At 38.3% G+C, this 17,456-nt stretch overlaps 1 protein-coding gene across 3 annotated transcripts in view; it reads left to right on the top strand.

Moving 5' to 3' along the window:
* CLASP2 (cytoplasmic linker associated protein 2) overlaps positions 1–17,456 on the top strand; it is a 137,946-nt gene that overhangs the window by 23,606 nt on the left and 96,884 nt on the right. For all 3 annotated transcript variants that reach the window (XM_010001702.1, XM_010001699.1, XM_010001700.1), the window contains exons 3-7: positions 2,099–2,202; positions 5,216–5,307; positions 5,672–5,747; positions 6,815–6,912; positions 13,231–13,301. In XM_010001702.1, the coding sequence (XP_010000004.1) occupies positions 2,099–2,202; positions 5,216–5,307; positions 5,672–5,747; positions 6,815–6,912; positions 13,231–13,301 (441 nt within the window). The remainder of the gene's footprint in view (positions 1–2,098; positions 2,203–5,215; positions 5,308–5,671; positions 5,748–6,814; positions 6,913–13,230; positions 13,302–17,456) is intronic.

Here is a 17,456-nt window from a genome sequence, read left to right as displayed (position 1 = left end):
AGGGAGAAGTCAGCTGTGTACTCCAGAAATGAACTTCTTAAGTTCTGGATGCTTTCTCTTTGTTCACAAAACAGGAAAAAAAATAAATAATCACAAAAACAAAAGCCCACTTCACCCCAACAAAGCAACAACAAAAAAACACAAACCAAAACAAACCCAACCCCCCCCCAAACTCTTATCTTCAAATTCTAAAATAAAGGTAGCTGTAATAATTTATTTAGAGGAGGATGGGAAGAGAAGTTAGATGAAAAATGCCGAAACTTGATAATGGTAGCTAAATATGTCAGTGGAACATCCAGATCCTGTAGGATTAAACATTCATATTAGGGTAATAGGAAGGTGTTCAGATACAGCAGGAGGGGAAATTCAAATTTTGGGAGTGTATTAGTTCAGTAATCATCCTAGTACAGATGCTGTTTTTAATGTAGTACTGAAGAGACCTCCCAAGTTGCAGACGCTGTTCTTTCTTTTGCTGACAGTGCTGTTCATAGAATGATTAGGCTTGGAAGGGACCTTAAAGATCATCTAGTTCCAATCCCCCTGCCGTGAGCAGGGACACCTCCCACTAGGCCAGGTTGCTCAAAGCCCCATCCAACCTGGCCGTGAACACTTCCAGGGATGGGGCTTCCACAACTTCCCTGGGACACCTGTTCCAGTGTCTCACCACCTCATAATGAAGAATTTCTTCCTAATATCTAATCTACTGGTGTTTGTTTTGAAACTGTTCCCTGTTGTCATATCACTGCATGCCCTTGTAAAAAGTCCCTCCTCCCCAGCTTTCCTGTAGGCCCTCTTCAGGTACTGGAAGGCCACTATAAGGTCTCCCCAGAGCCTTTTCTTCTCCAAGTTGAACAACCCTAACTCACTCAGCCTGTCTTCATAAGAGAGGTGCTCCAGCCCTCTGATCATCTTCGTGGCCACGCTCTGGACTCACTCAAAGAGCTCCACGTCCTTCCTGTGTTGGGGGCCCTAGCATTTCATATAGTACTCAACTTAGCCCCAGCTTAACTAGACTGCAGGAGCAGAAGGATGAGCTGGGTGGGTATTGTGGTCTGGTTGAGTAAGCTCCATGTAGTTTATGTGACTGGTACTTGCAGCTCTTAGAAAACTGTGGAGCAAATCAGAAACAAAAGTTGAGCTGTTTACAGGTAATTGTTACTGTTAGCATGTGACACTGCTATTCCTAGGTGGTGTTTCGGTTGGATATGCTAACTTTAAAAGCACTGCCCTACAGGAGATGACATCTCCACAATTGTGTCAGCTGTACTTCCTGGTGGAAGGCAGCACACTTGGTGTCATCACTGCTCTTTTTGAGGAACTGGTGCTTGAAAGCACTGGGAGGAAGAGCCTCACAAAGTGTGTGTGGCCCAGATGGAGGACTGGGAACCAGTATAACAGGACATCTTGCACAATACAGATCTAAGTGTTAATTCAGATAACTTTCCTAAATATCATTACATTAATTTGTTTATCAGATGTAATTATCAACTTCTCTGCATAAGCAGTGAGTAAAAGGAATTGGCAAGGCCTTTCATTTTGAGTGAGTTCTGATTTTTAGGATATGAAATCATCATCTGTCATACAATTGTAATTAAATGTTATTTGAGAACACTTGTTTTAAAGTAGTAACTTCTACTCACACTTTTACTGAAGTAAAGCTGTGTTTCCAGAATATATGGGGAATCAATAGGAGGATTTAAAAACTTTTTTTTTTGTAATTATACGTCACAATCCCACTGATTTAAAAATAGTATTATTTTCCTACTCCAGTTCCTAGGATTATTTTTCAGAAAAGCCAGGCATTCTAGCATACTTGTTGCAGATTAAATTGAAATAAATTCTGCAGTTAAGACAGGAAGCATGCTTTCTCTTTAGCCTTTTGGGAGATATTTTCTTGAATTTAAGTCAAATGCATTTGTTGTTAGTCTTGTAATGTGCTCAGAAATGTATCTGTGACTTTAAAATATTTTGACCAACTTTAATTCAGCTTTTGTTTCTGGATTATTCTCGATATTTTAAATCTATTTCAGCAAATATTCTGAAGTGTTAGAAAATCTACATTGAGTGGTTCAACTTTTTTTTTTTTTTTTTCCTGTAGTTCTTATGCCTTTGATAGATCGTATGGGAGATGCCAAAGACCAAGTTCGAGAGCAAGCACAGAATCTTATCTTGAAATTGATGGACGAAACAGCACCTCCCATGGTACGGTAACTTAATGTAGGCAGAGATGTAGGCCTCCAATGAGCATAAGACTCATGCATGAGCTTGACTTTGAATATGTTGGAATGTTATGGTGATTGTTAATGGTGCAAATATTAAAGATATTTTTAATGGTTTGACACTGATGCATTTCTCAGCTAAAAATAACCTGGCACGGTGCAATTCTGTGGTTTTTGTGTATCATAACTACATTCTGATTAGATTTTTTCATGTCATATGGCAGGACTTTGTTAATTAAACCATGTTTGAAGCAGCCTCCTCGGTTGGAATTTGCAAAATGGGAGTAAGTTTATTTAGCTCCAAATTTATTTTTAAATTAGCTTTGTACTTGAACATGCAGGAATAGTCCTGCAGTTGAGGTGGTGCATTCTTAATTAGAAAATCTGGCTTTCTAGATGTGTGACAAACATGCTGTCTAACCCTGTAAAACACATTTATCTCCCTTCCTACATGAGGCATTTCCTCACATGATTTGGTCATGGATGTGACTGGGATTTAGGCATCAAAGTCTTGTAGTGTCATCCTCAAAGACATGACTTTACCTTTTCATGAGTTCTGGTTTTGAATGTATTCATTGACAAAAACACATTGCAGGATTTTTTTGTGCCTAAGTGCAAGTAGTTCATGAGTGACACTTTCCTGTGCTTAAGGTGTTCCCCAGTACCTGGCATACAGACCTGAAAGTATAGCTACCTCTACAGTAATAGTATTTCTGTAAGTGCACAGCAGAGCATATTGGACCCATCTTCATTCTAACAATTGGTAATAAAGAATGTGGTGATAGTTGCTTAGTGCTAGGCTCTCATCATGAAGGAGCTTTAGCTTCCTGATCCATCTTTCAGTTTCTGAAGAGTTGTTAGGCTGTATACTGAGGTGATGGAAGGAAACTTCCATCCCTTTTGAAGCTTACTTACAGTGTTAGAAAGAATAAAAGGTTTGTGGAGTCCAAGGAACAGTGTATTTAAGTAAGAGAAGATACAGCTCTTCTGGTAACTCCCTTAAGGCAGCAGAAACCTGGCTTTCAGGTGTCTGCTCCCAGGATAGCTCATGTATCTTTAAAAATCTGGATGAAAAGCATCAATCATCCTCACAGCAGGGACCAAAAGAGAGAAGTCTTTCCTGTGCCTCTGACACTGAAATGAAGAGTTTTAGGCTTCCTTTGCTGCAGAGAAACATCCCTTTGGAAGAGCTGGGTGAAATAATTCTTTTGGGATAAATCCTGTAAGTTTATTTTCAATCAACTCAACAGGTTTGTTCTAGTGTGGTGCTGAATAATATTTAATTTGTCCTGTCTTCAGTTCCCTTTTCTTGTTTGAAATCTGTTTGTGTTTTTCCTTTATTTCTTTTGGGTTTTTTAATGAGCGAGAACTAGATGTAGCAGGTTATGAGCAGGAAAGCATAAAAATAAGAACACAGGTGGTATAAATGCATTAATGAGACAAAGGGAGGCTGGCACTACCTGTTGCTAGCAAGTGACGAGAGCTGAAATTTCTAAGCAGCTTTTTGAATTTCTCTGTTTGGAAGAAGTCAGTTCTTAAACCAGGGTTAATTTAATGAAAGGCTGAATTTCTCTTCAAACTGCTCTGTGTTTCGCTACTGTACAGTTAGTTTTCTACCTGGATTTTTGTACACCTAGGAAGGAGATTTTCCTTTTTTCAATGTTTGTCCAGGACAGTGGGTCAATTAGAAGGATGTTTTCTTCCATAAAATCCTGTTATTTGTTCTTACGCTCTGCAGTTTTGGCAAGCCATATCCTGCTTGTCTAAGGTGTTTTTTTCTCTAAATGTAATGAAGTATGAAACAAGCAAACAAACGAGAAGCCACAGATGGGACAAAACGATCAAGCAAGGCTCTAATTGGAAAATTGTACGTGTGCTGTGAAGTGTGCTGCCTCATTAATGCAGACGATGCAGTATTCCCTGCTCTTATGCTGCCTGTTTTTTATCAGTAGCTGTTTGTGAGGGTGGTTTTTGTTTTCTTTTTTAAAAAAATGCTGGGAAAGCTGCACAGGATTGCCAATAACTCGTATCCCAGACCTCCTAGCAGATTTGTATGGAATTGGGTAGGAATGAGGGTGGTGCCCAGGCTGCAAAACGCGCCCTTGCCATTGCGCAGCCATCGCTAGGCAACGCTCCCCGCGGATGCTGGAGGAGGCTGTCATGGCAGAGCTGCAGCTGGGGGAGCCGCCGTCGGATTCCCTGCATCTGCTCCCAGGCACCAGGGAGAATCCCAAGTCTCGTAAGCTTCACACTCTCTGTTGGTTTTGTCTCTTTTGAAATACACCGCACCGCGCAGCTAGAGAACTGCCAAGGAGATGGAAAGGTAAAAAAAAAAAAGAGATGAAGCCGAGGGGGGCAAGAGGAAAAAGACAGTGAAAAAGGAGTGCGCAAGAAGGTAAAGGGGGGTTTAGGGAAGCAGAGAATCGTGCCACAGGAAGCGGCACCGTCACAAAAGGAGAAACGAAAGCACAACAAAAATGGAAGCAGAGGGACTAGAATGAATGGGCAAGATAGAACTGAAAAAAAATCAAGAAAGAAATTTAGAGCAAAAGTAAGGGAGAAGTGGACAGCGGGGCACGGATAAGGATGAGCTAAAATGGATGAGAGGGAATTTTGGCAGGCAAACAGAATATGAAGTGAAGAGAATATAGCAACTTCTGCTTGAGTCAGTAGTTTGTAATGTCAGTGTTTGTTTTGTGTATGTTAACTGTAACAGTTCTGTATGCTTTGAAGAGCTGTTTCTCAAAGAATAGAAATACTTAGCTAGATTTCTGAAGGATGGTTTTTAGAAATCGCTTTTGGCATAGGATAATGTGTTGTGTTCCATACTGTGCATTTTATAACTTAGTTTTATCTGAGAAGTGCCTTTACTTTTCCAGTGGACCTGTCTTCTCTTAATTTTTTGCAGTGGTTAATGAACATAACTATAAAATAGGACTACAATTACATTGTATTGTGCTTCTGGTAATCAAAGACAATTATTTCTTCTTTTATAGTACATTTGGGAACGTCTCGCTGTTGGTTTTAAGCACAAGAATTACCGATCCCGAGAAGGAGTGTGTTTGTGTCTTGTTGCTACCTTAAACATGTAAGCTTTTTGTTGCTGTGGAGGGGTGATGGTTCTGTCCTTCTTCTGAATGTTACTTTTCTCTGAAACTTAATACTTTGGGAAGTCTGATTCAATTAAATTAATGAGAAAAGTTAAACAGTGTGTGAGCTTTCCAAAAGAAAGACTAAAGGTATAGTATTTTTGTCTTCTCTGGAAGTAGACAAAAGACTAATAAGAGAGATGGAGCTTGATTGATGTTTGTATTTTATCAGTGCTAAGGTAAAAGTTCACTTCTGCATAAAGTTTAGGGTTTTTTTTTGCAAAACAAACAAGCAAAAACCATTTAAGTTATGTTGGGATGTTTTGTGGGTTGTTGTTGTTTATTTGTTGTTGTTGTTTTTAGTTACGGTGCACAACCGTTAACCCTCAGCAAGTTGGTACCACACCTGTGTACAGCATTTGGTGACTCAAATAGTCAGGTAAGGATTTAATTACTTACTGGTACTTCAGCAACTCTAATTTGACAGAGGAATGAAAGCAAAACAAATGGAGGCATTGAAGACAAGCCAATAGGCTTGCTTGTGTACAACAGATCATTATTTTCTACCATGGGAAACAATAAACCATTTTCTTCTGCATCAGTCAATCCATTGGAAGATGAAGGTAGAGTGCAAAGGCAGCCATGTGGTGATATACTGACCCCTTTAGTTTTGTCTTCAAAGGTTGAAACTAGTCATTACTGAAAATAGTTTTTTCTTCTAAAGCGCTTTGAAATAAGAGGAAAAGAAATACTGACAAGAAGAATTTCTTCCAGAAGAAGCTCCTACGTGAGACCTGTAATAGTCTGTAGTTCATATCTTGATAGAGTAATTGTGGGTTTAGTTCAAACTGTTACAAAGAACAATACTAAAGTTGTTCCAGTAATTCTTTATAGAGAATAATGGCATTTACTAACTTTCATTTTTAGCAGTTTTTATTGTGATGACTATAGTTTAAATTCTTCTAAAGAGGCACTCCATCTCCTTGCTTTACCTCTTCTTTCCCCTTCTCCTATCCTGTCTTACCCCCTTCCTTGTGCTTATGGGATGCCATGTAATTTTTGATGAAGAAGTAAAGGAGATACTGGTTGCTTTAGTTCACTATTGTGAGGTGGTTAGTTTTACAGAAGGGCCTCACTGCACATGGAAATAGATGAAAACAAGATGAAGTGTCAAGACTGAGTGCAGGGACAAACTTTTCGAAGTATTGCCTACTGTGATAGAATCCTAAATAAAGCACATTTTTTACACAAATATTATTCTTATGTCAATCCCAGAAATTTCCTCTAGAGCTGTTATTTCTAGCATTTTTCATTTGCCATCTGGAGATGCTCTAACTTAGAACAGATACCGTCTTGAAATAACAGCTGTATTTTCTTTCCCTTCCATCCTCACTGTTTCAGCTGTTTGTGGAATGAGTTGGCATGCGGGTCGGTAGAAACTGGAAGATTAGTTGTTTGTCAGCAAATATAACCCTGAAATTAATAGTTGAAACTCTGCGTTCACAGGTGAGAGATGCTGCCATTCTAGCCATTGTAGAGGTTTATAGACATGTGGGAGAGAAAGTACGAATAGATCTTGCGAAGAGAGGAATTCCTCCTGGAAGGTGAGTTAGCTGTCTTAAATCTGTGATTGTGAGCCTTTCTGTGTTACTGTTCTTTGTCACAACTTTGAAGTCCTCCCGAAACTTGCTTTTAAAATTACTACACTTTTTATGGTATCTTCTATTTAGTTTTGCTTCCACTGTGATTTGACTAGTGTTCCTGACTTTCTTGTACTCACCAGTGAAAATCCCTTGACTTTAGGGGAAGCTGAGAGCTAGGCTGTAGTTGAAAATGTTTCAAAGTTAAGCAAAGACATACTGAGTGCAGCGAGGAAGTAATTAGAAAACACTTGAATATATTGTCACAATTTTACATTTTACATTATATGTTACAGTTTTAGACCGTGAAGAGATTGTATGGTTACCACAGTAGTCTCAGCCATCTTACCACTACTGTTCCAAAAATCGACTTTTCTAGCAGATAATAGGAACATAGCAGAGAAGATCCTTCTTGTGTTAAGGTAGGGTCTTGGACATATTTATATCAAAATAAGAGCAAAGGAGTGCAGATAACAACAGCCTTTGTAAAATGAATGTTGGGTCTGACCATAAGTTTATGTTCAGCACTCATCCATTTTTGCATCATACAAACTGAGTAAATGTTGGGATTGAAACAGGATTAAACACGGCAGGAGCATTATATGCTCAGGGCAATTGGCAGCTTCTAATTTCGTTGCAGTAGGTGCCGACTTGTTATTTTTCCTGTCAGCTGAATACGAAATCACCCCTGATCTGAAAGCAAGCATTTACATACAGAAGCAAGGCTCTGCTTGGCGCATGTTAAATGAGTCGTTGCCACTGAATCTCAACAGTTTTGCACCTGAGAGTCAAAGCTGGCGTAAAATTGTATATGAGCCGGGTCTCAGTGCTGACTCTTCTGCAGAAGCTTTCAGATTGGGATGAAGTGGGAAGTGACGATTTACTTGAGCTGAGGATGAGATTGCCAGTCTCTGTCCCATCCATCACTGATAGAAAGCAAAGTTCCTTTAGCCTCTTCTTACTCCTTCACACAAATAACAAGGTGATTGACAAAGAAAGACAGATTAGCTCTGTGGTAGCTAAGGCTTGTTCCTTCAGCGACAGACCTAATTTAAGACATTTCTGTGAGCCTGTCAGAAGTTTTCCCTTTGCTTAAATGCATTAAATGTTCATGTGGTTATGCAGGAGCTATGATATGTGAAAAAACCTTTCATGAAGAGTAACATCATTGTTTTGAGGGGAACCTATCTTCATATTTGTGTGTCTGGGAAGGTTTTAAGGGTTTTAAGTATTATGGATAATCTGTAGTTCAGCCACAGCTGCTTTCATTTGCTGACTTCAGCCTTAGAACTGCACTGCAGCTCCTTCACTGTATGACAGTGCATTAAAAATGGTGTGTAGGCATAAATATTAGCAGAAACCCCCATTATTTTAGTATTTGGTGTACATGTGATTTAATATACAGTCTTGTTTAGTTTACATAACAAATTACACATTAAAGATATCTTTGTTGCTGCTTGAATGCACTCTGCCCTAAAGCACTGAAAACAAGAGCTCTAGTCTGCTGAAAGGAAGGCAGGAAAGTTAAGCCTTGTTTTGATAAATGGTTCAGCTGCCTTAAATATGCAAATGGCATATAGATGTTGTGTGTATATAAAGCCAAATGTAGTTAGTAATTTAATACCAGTAGGCTTAAAAAGTTTTTTAACATGGACCTAGCAGGTTTACCTGTGTGGAAAACACTAGGTTTTCTAGAAGAGGTTATTTGACCTGTTGGAGTCTAAATAGTCAATAAAAGAAGATGGGATCTTACTTCTGTAGTTCAACTCTGCTTGCTGCTGCTGTATTTTTTTCAGTGCATTTTTATTCTTTACAGAGATGAATTAATGAGTTTGTTTATAAATAAAATTAATGCATTCCTCTATTTTTTTATTTTTCTATTTCTAGATCTCAGAATAATATCATGCTTTTTCTGAAGCACTTTTGTTTTTTTCATAAAGAACAGTGGATCAGTGTTTTCAGTGGTTGGAAATTTTGATGTTATTTTCACTTTTGTTTAAGTTGCTGCCAAAGAGATTCGATAGTCTTTGCTATCAGGCCTGTCAGTATTAGCGTTAATAAATTTGTGAATACTGAAACTATATGTGATATTTCTTGTTCTGTGAGCCAAGAATAGTGAACAGATTTTGTTCTGTATGGGCCAAAATGAATTTGTTACAGTATGAAATCAATGTGGCTGATCTTTCCTGAATGGAAATAGTATATGAGGCTCTGGATAGCTGTTATGTAGTCTGAGTGTTAAAAGCTTTTCAGAGTCTTTCAGGAAGTTATCTGGCAACTTTTTCCACCATTATTAGACAAACATAAATGTATAAAACCAGTTGTTTGTTTAGTTCTTATGTCTTCTAGGGCTACAATTTCATCTACTGAAATGTTAAAGCATTTTGCAGTGTGCATTTCTGAACACCACATTTTATGTGGTATGCACTTTCTACTTATCTGTCTAGTTCATGTTGTAGATGAGGTCCATCTGTGTGTCCAGATGTAGACACATGTCTGTGCAAGATCCTGTTTGGATTTTTTTTTTGCAAGAGGGAACTAAGGGGAAAAAAGTGCAAGGTTTCGTATGCTCCATTTCCTACTTTAAACTCACTTTAGGCATGAAGCACAGACTACTTACCTAGTTACCCTTCTTTATCCTCCTGCTGTTGACAGTGGAGTGATGCTTTTTTGCCTCTTCATCACAAGGGTCCAAACTTTTACGTCTCCCTCTCTACCTGTCATGCAAGCAGTTGAACTCCACTAAGAATAGTTGTGAACTATGTCTTTTCAGTCTAGAAGTTTAGTGCATGTTCTTTGCCAGCATCTGCGTTTCCATTTACATGCACGTCAGCTCAAGCTGTGTCTTGGAAAGGTGTGTATTCCTCCTAACATAGTCACTGTAATATATTAATCTTTTGATAGAGACCTGTCAGTTGCTGTAGGAGAGGATTTAGCAGGATACCAGGAACCCCCATTTAAGTTGCTACAACCTCATACATTAATTCATTCGTTTACTGAGATGGCAACAGTTATCCAGCCCATGCAGAAGAAGCCTCCTGTTTTGAACGTGTTTTTTCTCAGTGGGTTTTTTTCCTTCCATATGTTAAGTTACAGAAGACCTGTCAGTGCCTTTTTGGAGAAAGAAGATACTATTTCTACTACCTGTTGATGTAGTATTTCTCTTAACTGGTGGCTTTCCTGACTGATCATGCACATCATAATCAGAGTTGGGCTTGCAGATATGAGATAAAGGAGTAATAATGTTGCTTTTCTCCAACAATGTTCCTTGTTGCTGCTGATGAAGAAACCAGTCTTCATCCAGCCCTGTAAACTTTCTTGGATTCCTCTTGGCTTGGCTCTCTCTTTTGCCAGGAGCTGCATTCCTGTAGAGATTCTAAATTGGTAATTGTAGCAGTAATTGTAGCCCCTACTGCCTTACTGCCTGTGACTGTGTGAAGAACTATGAGAAGATGGTAGCGTAAAGAGCTGGGTGGAAGGAGAGGGAGAAAGAAACTTGTGAGAGTCTATGCAAAGTAGTAGTTACAGTTCCTGTAAGCTGTGCTCTAAAGAGAGGGTTGGATCTAGAGTTGTGCTTGGCCATTCTGTTACCTGGGTTTTACTGGTTTTGCTTTTTTTTTTTTTTTGTAATTATGACAGAATGTTATAGAGTGTGCCACTGGTTGTGAAGACATGCTTTAAAAACCTGAAGAGTGGCAGTACTGTGTTGTTCTGCAGCCTGCACCACTGCATAGCATCCAGTGCTGACACACGTTTTTTAATGTTTATAGTACTTTGTCAGAGTGAGAGGCAACATGTTTATTACTGAAATGTATTTATAAGGAAGCATTTAGTTTTTCTCTTTTGTTAAAAAAAATTCAGGAAAGCTGTTTTGAAAACTTAAGTTCAAAAGAGCAGGAAATAGTGTTTTTTGGGGTTTTTTTGTTTCTTTTGAGTTCTCTAAAATGTGTGCCTAACAGGATATAAAAATTAAAGTGAAATTGTAAAGATAATTTGTTAATCTCTCTAGTCTTCATGTTCAGTTTCTCTCTGGGTAACAGTTCCAGCCTTTCAGATGTGTAGTGTTAAGTTCTTATTAACTAGGCAAGCTGGTGGTAATGTAGTGTTGAATATGGAATCCAGCAGTGTTGAGGGGAACTTGCAGTCACTGGTGAACAGTAAAAATACTGTTCAATACTGTACATACAAAACAAATATATTAGCTTCCTTTTATGAGAGCAAGATGGCATAATACATTACTGTGTGCATTGATCCTTGTGTGAGCTTTTCACTTAACATGTTTGAAAGCACATAGCATGTTAGGGATATTCATGTGTCATTAGTAAATGCTGACACCCAAAAAGTATCTAATTTAATAACTAGTTCTACTTTTTCAAGTCCAAATGCAAAAAATCTGTTTCAGTATCAATTGATTTTAGTTTAAAAACTGACCTTTCAGTTAAAAAGACTGAGGTTTAATATTAAAGCAGTGTAGTCTGACATTTGTGAATTGCTGCCATTTCAAGACATTTTGCTGTGGCTGCAGTGGTTCAAATGTAGTCATGGCTCAAAAGGGAGAGGGTAATAGGCTGCAGGGAGAAAACTGACAAGTCCCTTAGGGGAATACTATGCAAATTATTACTGAGTTGAAGTGGTAGAATAACTGCTGGTTTGTGCAGTGGGTTTACTGAGACACAATTAAGAGGGCTTTTGGGTTTGTTTTTTTAGATGCTTGCAGTAGGGTAGGCCTTATTGTGAAGTTCTGAGCTCAATTTGGGTAGTTCTTGTTACGGGCCTGTTAAGTATAGGAAGAACTTTCTCCATAGCACATCGCTTTGAAGTATTTAGAAAGTAAGAATAACACATGTTGATAACACTAAAATATTGGGAAACTTGGGGAAAGCTCAAGCATTTTATACTGTTTTCTGGCTGTGGTTCATGATGTAATCACATTCTTCATTCTTAGATAAATAGTACCAGTGAAAGAAAGGGGTATGCAGTGTGTCGGAGAAGGTAGAGTGTTCGCAGTGAGAATGTGTGGCCCCTCTGCACAGGTCCTTGAGTAAAAGTGCTGTGTGCCCAGGGAAATGTGCAAGTCTTTGTGTGTCCTTTGCTTTTCTCCTTTGTTTATTGTGAGAATATTTATACTAAAGCACTGCTCTTACCCATTTTTCTTGGTTTGTATCAAAATAGTTTGGCTTCTGAGTTGGAAACAGCCTTTTCCAGTATTTACTCTTTTAGCAAATTTTGTATTGCATATTGCAATCTCTAGTATTGGTAATGCAGCTGAACTCTACCTCTTTGGGAGAGTTGAAGACTGTGATGTGATTTGCAGTTATATACATACTTCTGTGTGTTTAAGGTCAGGATTGTAGCTGAAAATACATGTTATCACATTCTGAGTAGTCTGAAATGCAGAAGAGTCTTTAGAGAAATGTAAGAAAATGCTCTCAATTGTTTGCAGCTGAACAGTGTATTGTGTCAGTACAAATCTATTGCTAGCGTGTGGGTCACATTTTTTCTGTGAGATACTTCCACTGCTTTTATTATGTTTTTGGCATAAATCGTGTTTTAGTGTTGTACCAGCTTTTTTTTTTTTTTTAATCACATTTTCTACCTTGTGGGACTAGGTTGCAAATCTAGAGTTTTTGTATTTGTTGTTTATTGTGGTTTTGTTTGTGTTTTTTTTTGTTATTTAGATGAAGCTGAACGCTTGCAGTGTTTCTTCTACTGTAAGAGTTTAAATGAGTGGTGTGTGTGTTGGATATAACTAAAGTGTTTAGTGTACCTTCACTTTAGAAAAAAGTATTTATTTTTTTTTTGCTGTGGAAGTGCTGAGTACTACAAAATTATTTTTTGTAACAAGACTGAGGAAACTCTGATGCACAAAAATTTAGAGGAAAGTCGGTAATGTCTCAGAACAAATTAAATAGTAATCCCTGTTTTTTACCCACATGAACACTTGGTAGTTCAAATTGTTGCTTCTTAGTGTTGTGTATAGAGTAGTATCACAGTCACCTGAACCCGGTGTATACTATTACTGAACCTGAATTGTAAAATTTTAGTTATTTTTAATCATGCTAATGATGATGCTTAGTTTTGTTCTTTGCTATGTTGACTTCATTTTCTGGGTGAAGATGCTCTACTAACTTCAGAGGAGTCCTTTAGGAATTTTTTCTAGATAGTCTCAATTCCTTGTATATTATATATTAGTGCTTTATATAGGCTAATAAACTGATTTCTGTTTTTAGCAGTAACCTGGGGGATTTCAGAAATGTAAAAATATTGCTTTGTTCTTCACAGGTTGCAAACAATCTTTGCAAAATTTGATGAAGTAAGAAACTCTGGAAATATGATTTTAAGTAGCATCAATGGTGAGTATGAAATAATTTGTTTTAGATTAATATAAAATGAGTACTTGCATTATCGGTGTCAGATGGATGACTAGAAACATACGTGAATACTAAGAAAATGAGACAGGGAAACAGAGCTGTACTGTATTAGTAAAGTAGCTGCTGGTCTGCAGGCAGGATACAATTGCAAAAGGTTGAAGCTGCATGGAAAGAAGCATGTCATCTTAAACAAGTTACATGTGTTCTCAGTAGAGGATACAAGAATGCTGTGAAGTATTAATGCATGGGGAAAAAAGATCAAACAGTTATCCTATCTTTCTTTCCAAAAGAAAATGGTAATGTAGTGATGGGTTTGATTTCTCAGTTAAAATGATGAGTAATGATTATAATAAATGGAGTTTTACATTAAAGAAATAGATGACTGCAGCGCTAAAGGCACTTACATGTTGAAGTTAGGACTTTCTTAACTGAGCTTTTTATTTCTGCTGTATTTCGTGTGAAGAAAACCTATTGTGCAGAAATCCTGGTTGTGTTCTACTGTGTTCTTTGTATAGTTTTTTTATAGTATGAAAGAGCAAGCCCATCATTCTTTCTTACTTAAAACTATAAGAAAAAGACCTGTTACATAAGAGCACAACAAGGGAGGTATTGTGGCAGTGGCTCTAAAATAGTTGTTTTTAAATCTTTGTTTTCTGTCTTCTGCAACACATTTTATAAGGGGAAACAGAAGACACTGGGTTAAAAGGAACGTGTTTTTACAGCCTTTGATGCAGTAAGCTGTATTCTGCTTTGAAATAAAACATTGCTCTTCTTAAACACTTAGAATACAAAGTTTTGTAGGAATTAATATAAAAAAGCCCACAAAATAAAAACATATGAAATTGGGGGGGAAATGTTTTACTTAAATGTTCTGGTAGACTGTAAATTTATTAATTGTGAAAGTGTAAATTATTATCTTCTGTATTTAAAGCTAATATTGCTGCATAGGTTTGAGAGGTTCAAAGATGTGTTTTACATGTATTTTTTTCTGTTGGTAGTTCTCAGGAGAATGGAGAAAGTTAAATGAAGGAATGTAAATGCATTGAAATAATTTAAATATATATGAAAACATAAATACAACATTGCTGGACTAGTTTACTTCTAAACTTTTAATTTCTATTTTAAGAGAGTTGATTAAGTTTTTTTTTCCTTTAAGCCATTTTAATCTCATCTGTAAACTGCAGCTGTGAATAATAATCTGCAGCTGTGTAAATGATTGATTTTGTCTTGCAGGTGGCAATTTCTGTGCAAAAGTTACTATGATTCTGTTTTGTTACCAGAGAGACAGAATCCCTGTAATACATTGGTTTCAGTGTTTTTACTTGAACCTAGTTTTATTGGTTGAGTCCATCTATGCAAGTTTTTAATGTTATTGAAAAGATACTCTTCCGTTGTTAACACTGTATCTTGGCTTTGTTCTTCATTATTCTATAAAAGACATTTTATATTTACTGCTTGCATGTGTAGATTGGAAGTTACTGTAGAATTCTTTTAGCCTTATTGCCAACGCTTCTTCTAGGAGCTTTACTGAAAGTCTTGGGATAAAGGCCAGATTTTAATTTCTAAATACATTTGTTACCGTCTTGAGGATGTTATTAGTGCTTTGGATGTTTTGGAGTTAAGTTGGTGAATGTGTGTGGGGAATAGGGTTATGTTTCCGAAGAGGAAGGGATGAAAAACTGTTTGACAAGCTTTAATATAATTAAACTGGCACAGCTCTGTAGTGGACCTTTTTATGAGCAAAAGGAATGGCTTTATGCCAGCTTGAGTTACTTTCCCCAATAAGTTAGCTGTTCTGATGAGGATTTTCTTCAGTATGTGATGGGTAGGGAATGGCTGTTGTAATACAGCTGTGGAAGGTCTGAGCTTCTTCATAGTCCTGAGTGACATTGCTGTGGAAGTAAATATTTGTTGTGCTGGCCTAGTTTCTGAGAATCCAGGGGTGTGACTTAGGATTCTTTGATCAAACAATAGTAATACCAGTTGTTCAGTCTCTTTGTTCAGCATGTACTTCTTTTAATGAACAAAGCAAATATATATTTTAAAAGAAATAATCTTTGTACTAACATGATTAAACACATATCAGATCTTAAAAACGTATTGGTATGCTTAGGTATGTGGGAGAAATGCAGGGAGGAGAGGAGGAAAGGATACCAGGTATGTGGGAGAAATGCAGGGAGGAGAGGAAAAGATACTATACCTGCAGCCTTAATCACAGTAGTAGATTTAATACCTTGTTAGCCCTTTGGCTGTGTTAAGAATGGAACTAGTGTGAATGGTCTCTTTGGTCTTGTGTTACGATTTTCCTTCATTGAATCTGAGCCCTGGTGGAACTGTAAAGAGGAGGAGGGCAACCAGCTACCTTAGGGAATGCCAGGAGAGCAGGTGAGGTGAAAAGTGTATTGAAACAAGTGTGGATGGAATAATTGGGGCAGGATGTAGGGGAGTTTCAAAAGCCAACAGATGAGAACTGTCTGTCTAACAAGGCAACTGGGGAACAGTCATAGTGCTTTAGCTTGATGAGGACCAATTGCAAGCTTAAATAATACCACACTGCTAACTTACCCCTCCAACTGACCTTTGCTTTTTAAGTTGTTTTAGTTTATAAGTGATCTTTCCCCCCCTCCCCCATCTTGCCCTTAGATATGTATAGTAAAAACAGACGTAATTTTTTTATGTCAGATATGTGAATGAATTAGCTGCTATGAAAACCTTGGCGTTTGTTTACATTTGTAATTATATTGCATATGAAGAGAATCTGATCAGGATTGTTTGCCTGTTAAGCAAAATCTTAATGCGTGCTGGTAGTTTTGCCCTCTTACTCCACCAGAAATAATATGTATCCCTGCAAAGCGGAGAAGGTTCTTTAAAGCACCTCCCCGTATTTCAGCAAATGAATGCTCATTTCTATGGAAACAGAACTGGCAGCCAATCTCAGCGGTGCAATAGCACTTGTTTCTGCTGCCTGAGATTTGTAAATACTGATTTCTCTAAGGGAATTTAAACAGACTCCTATATTGGGTAGTAGTGTCGATTTTGAGACGGGAAATTTAAAGTAGGGAAAATAGTAATATTGAGCTCTCTGCTTGGCATCGTTCAGCATACAGAATTATTTGAGCTGAATATAAATTGTACGCCTCCATTCCATTCATGCATTTTTCCCACTCTAGTGGTGTGCCTCAGAGCATTAGATTTACAAATACAAAATGTGACAGGATACGGTGATGTTCATACCATGGTTGTGGGGGAGCTGTGCTGTGGGCGGTGAAGATGCAGTCGAGGTACACGTTCACCTAAAAAAACCCCAAAAGACAAAGAAAAAGCCACAGCACAAGTGTCTTGTTTGTTTTTTCCACATGATGCTTTTTGTTTTTTTATTTGCCTCTGCTGTTTTCTTTTTGGAAGTAGTTTCTATGGAGACAGTGACGACATACCCTGACAGAGCTCACCAGTGTGGCACAGTAGGAATGTCTATAGTTTGGGAAATCCGGAAACTGGTGGTGGTAGCTGCCATGATTGTTCTAAAGGGTTTTGAGCCGTGTGTCTTTCTTCTGCTTGCTCGATGCCAGTGCTTGGAACGTAGCCATGTTACTTCACATTTCAGCAGCTGTTCTTGCCGGCTTACAGTGTTTTGCTGACCAGAGAAGCGTGGCGGGTGCTCTGAGCCTGTTGGGGAGTCAAGGGCCTCAGCAGGCTTGAAGGTTCCACTGTTTCTTAAGGAACTTCCACGAGTTTTTGAGTTATTACTACGAGGAGCTGCCTCCCAGCTCCTGCCAAGCGGGGTGGACAAGGACAGTGCAGCTCTGGGTGTCACGGGTGGGTGTGTGTCCCTCTGCGCTTCCAACTTCTCAGGCAGGACGGGGAGTACGTTGGAAGTTTGGTTTGGGTTGGTTTTTTTTTTTGTTCAGATGGTTGGGTTCTGCTGTTTCCACCTTCAGTGTGTCACCCAAAGCACGGGTGTGAGAGATGGGTATGAGCAGAGGGGCAGGTCAGGGGCAGGTCCGTTCGGTGCCGCCGCAACGCGGCTCTCCAGCATCTGTCGCAGGCGCGCTCTGACGGGCTGTTCCTCTGACGGCTTTGAGAGGCTTTCTGCTTCCTGTGCTTTTTGTTCCGTTTTACACATTTTTTTTTTTAAAT

The sequence above is a fragment of the Chaetura pelagica genome, unplaced genomic scaffold (genome assembly GCF_000747805.2).
Source record: "Chaetura pelagica isolate M959 unplaced genomic scaffold, ChaPel_1.0 scaffold657, whole genome shotgun sequence".
Taxonomy (NCBI): Eukaryota; Metazoa; Chordata; class Aves; order Apodiformes; family Apodidae; genus Chaetura; species Chaetura pelagica.
The sequence above is the reverse complement of the archived record's forward strand: the minus strand, read 5'-3'. Positions and strand labels throughout refer to the sequence as shown.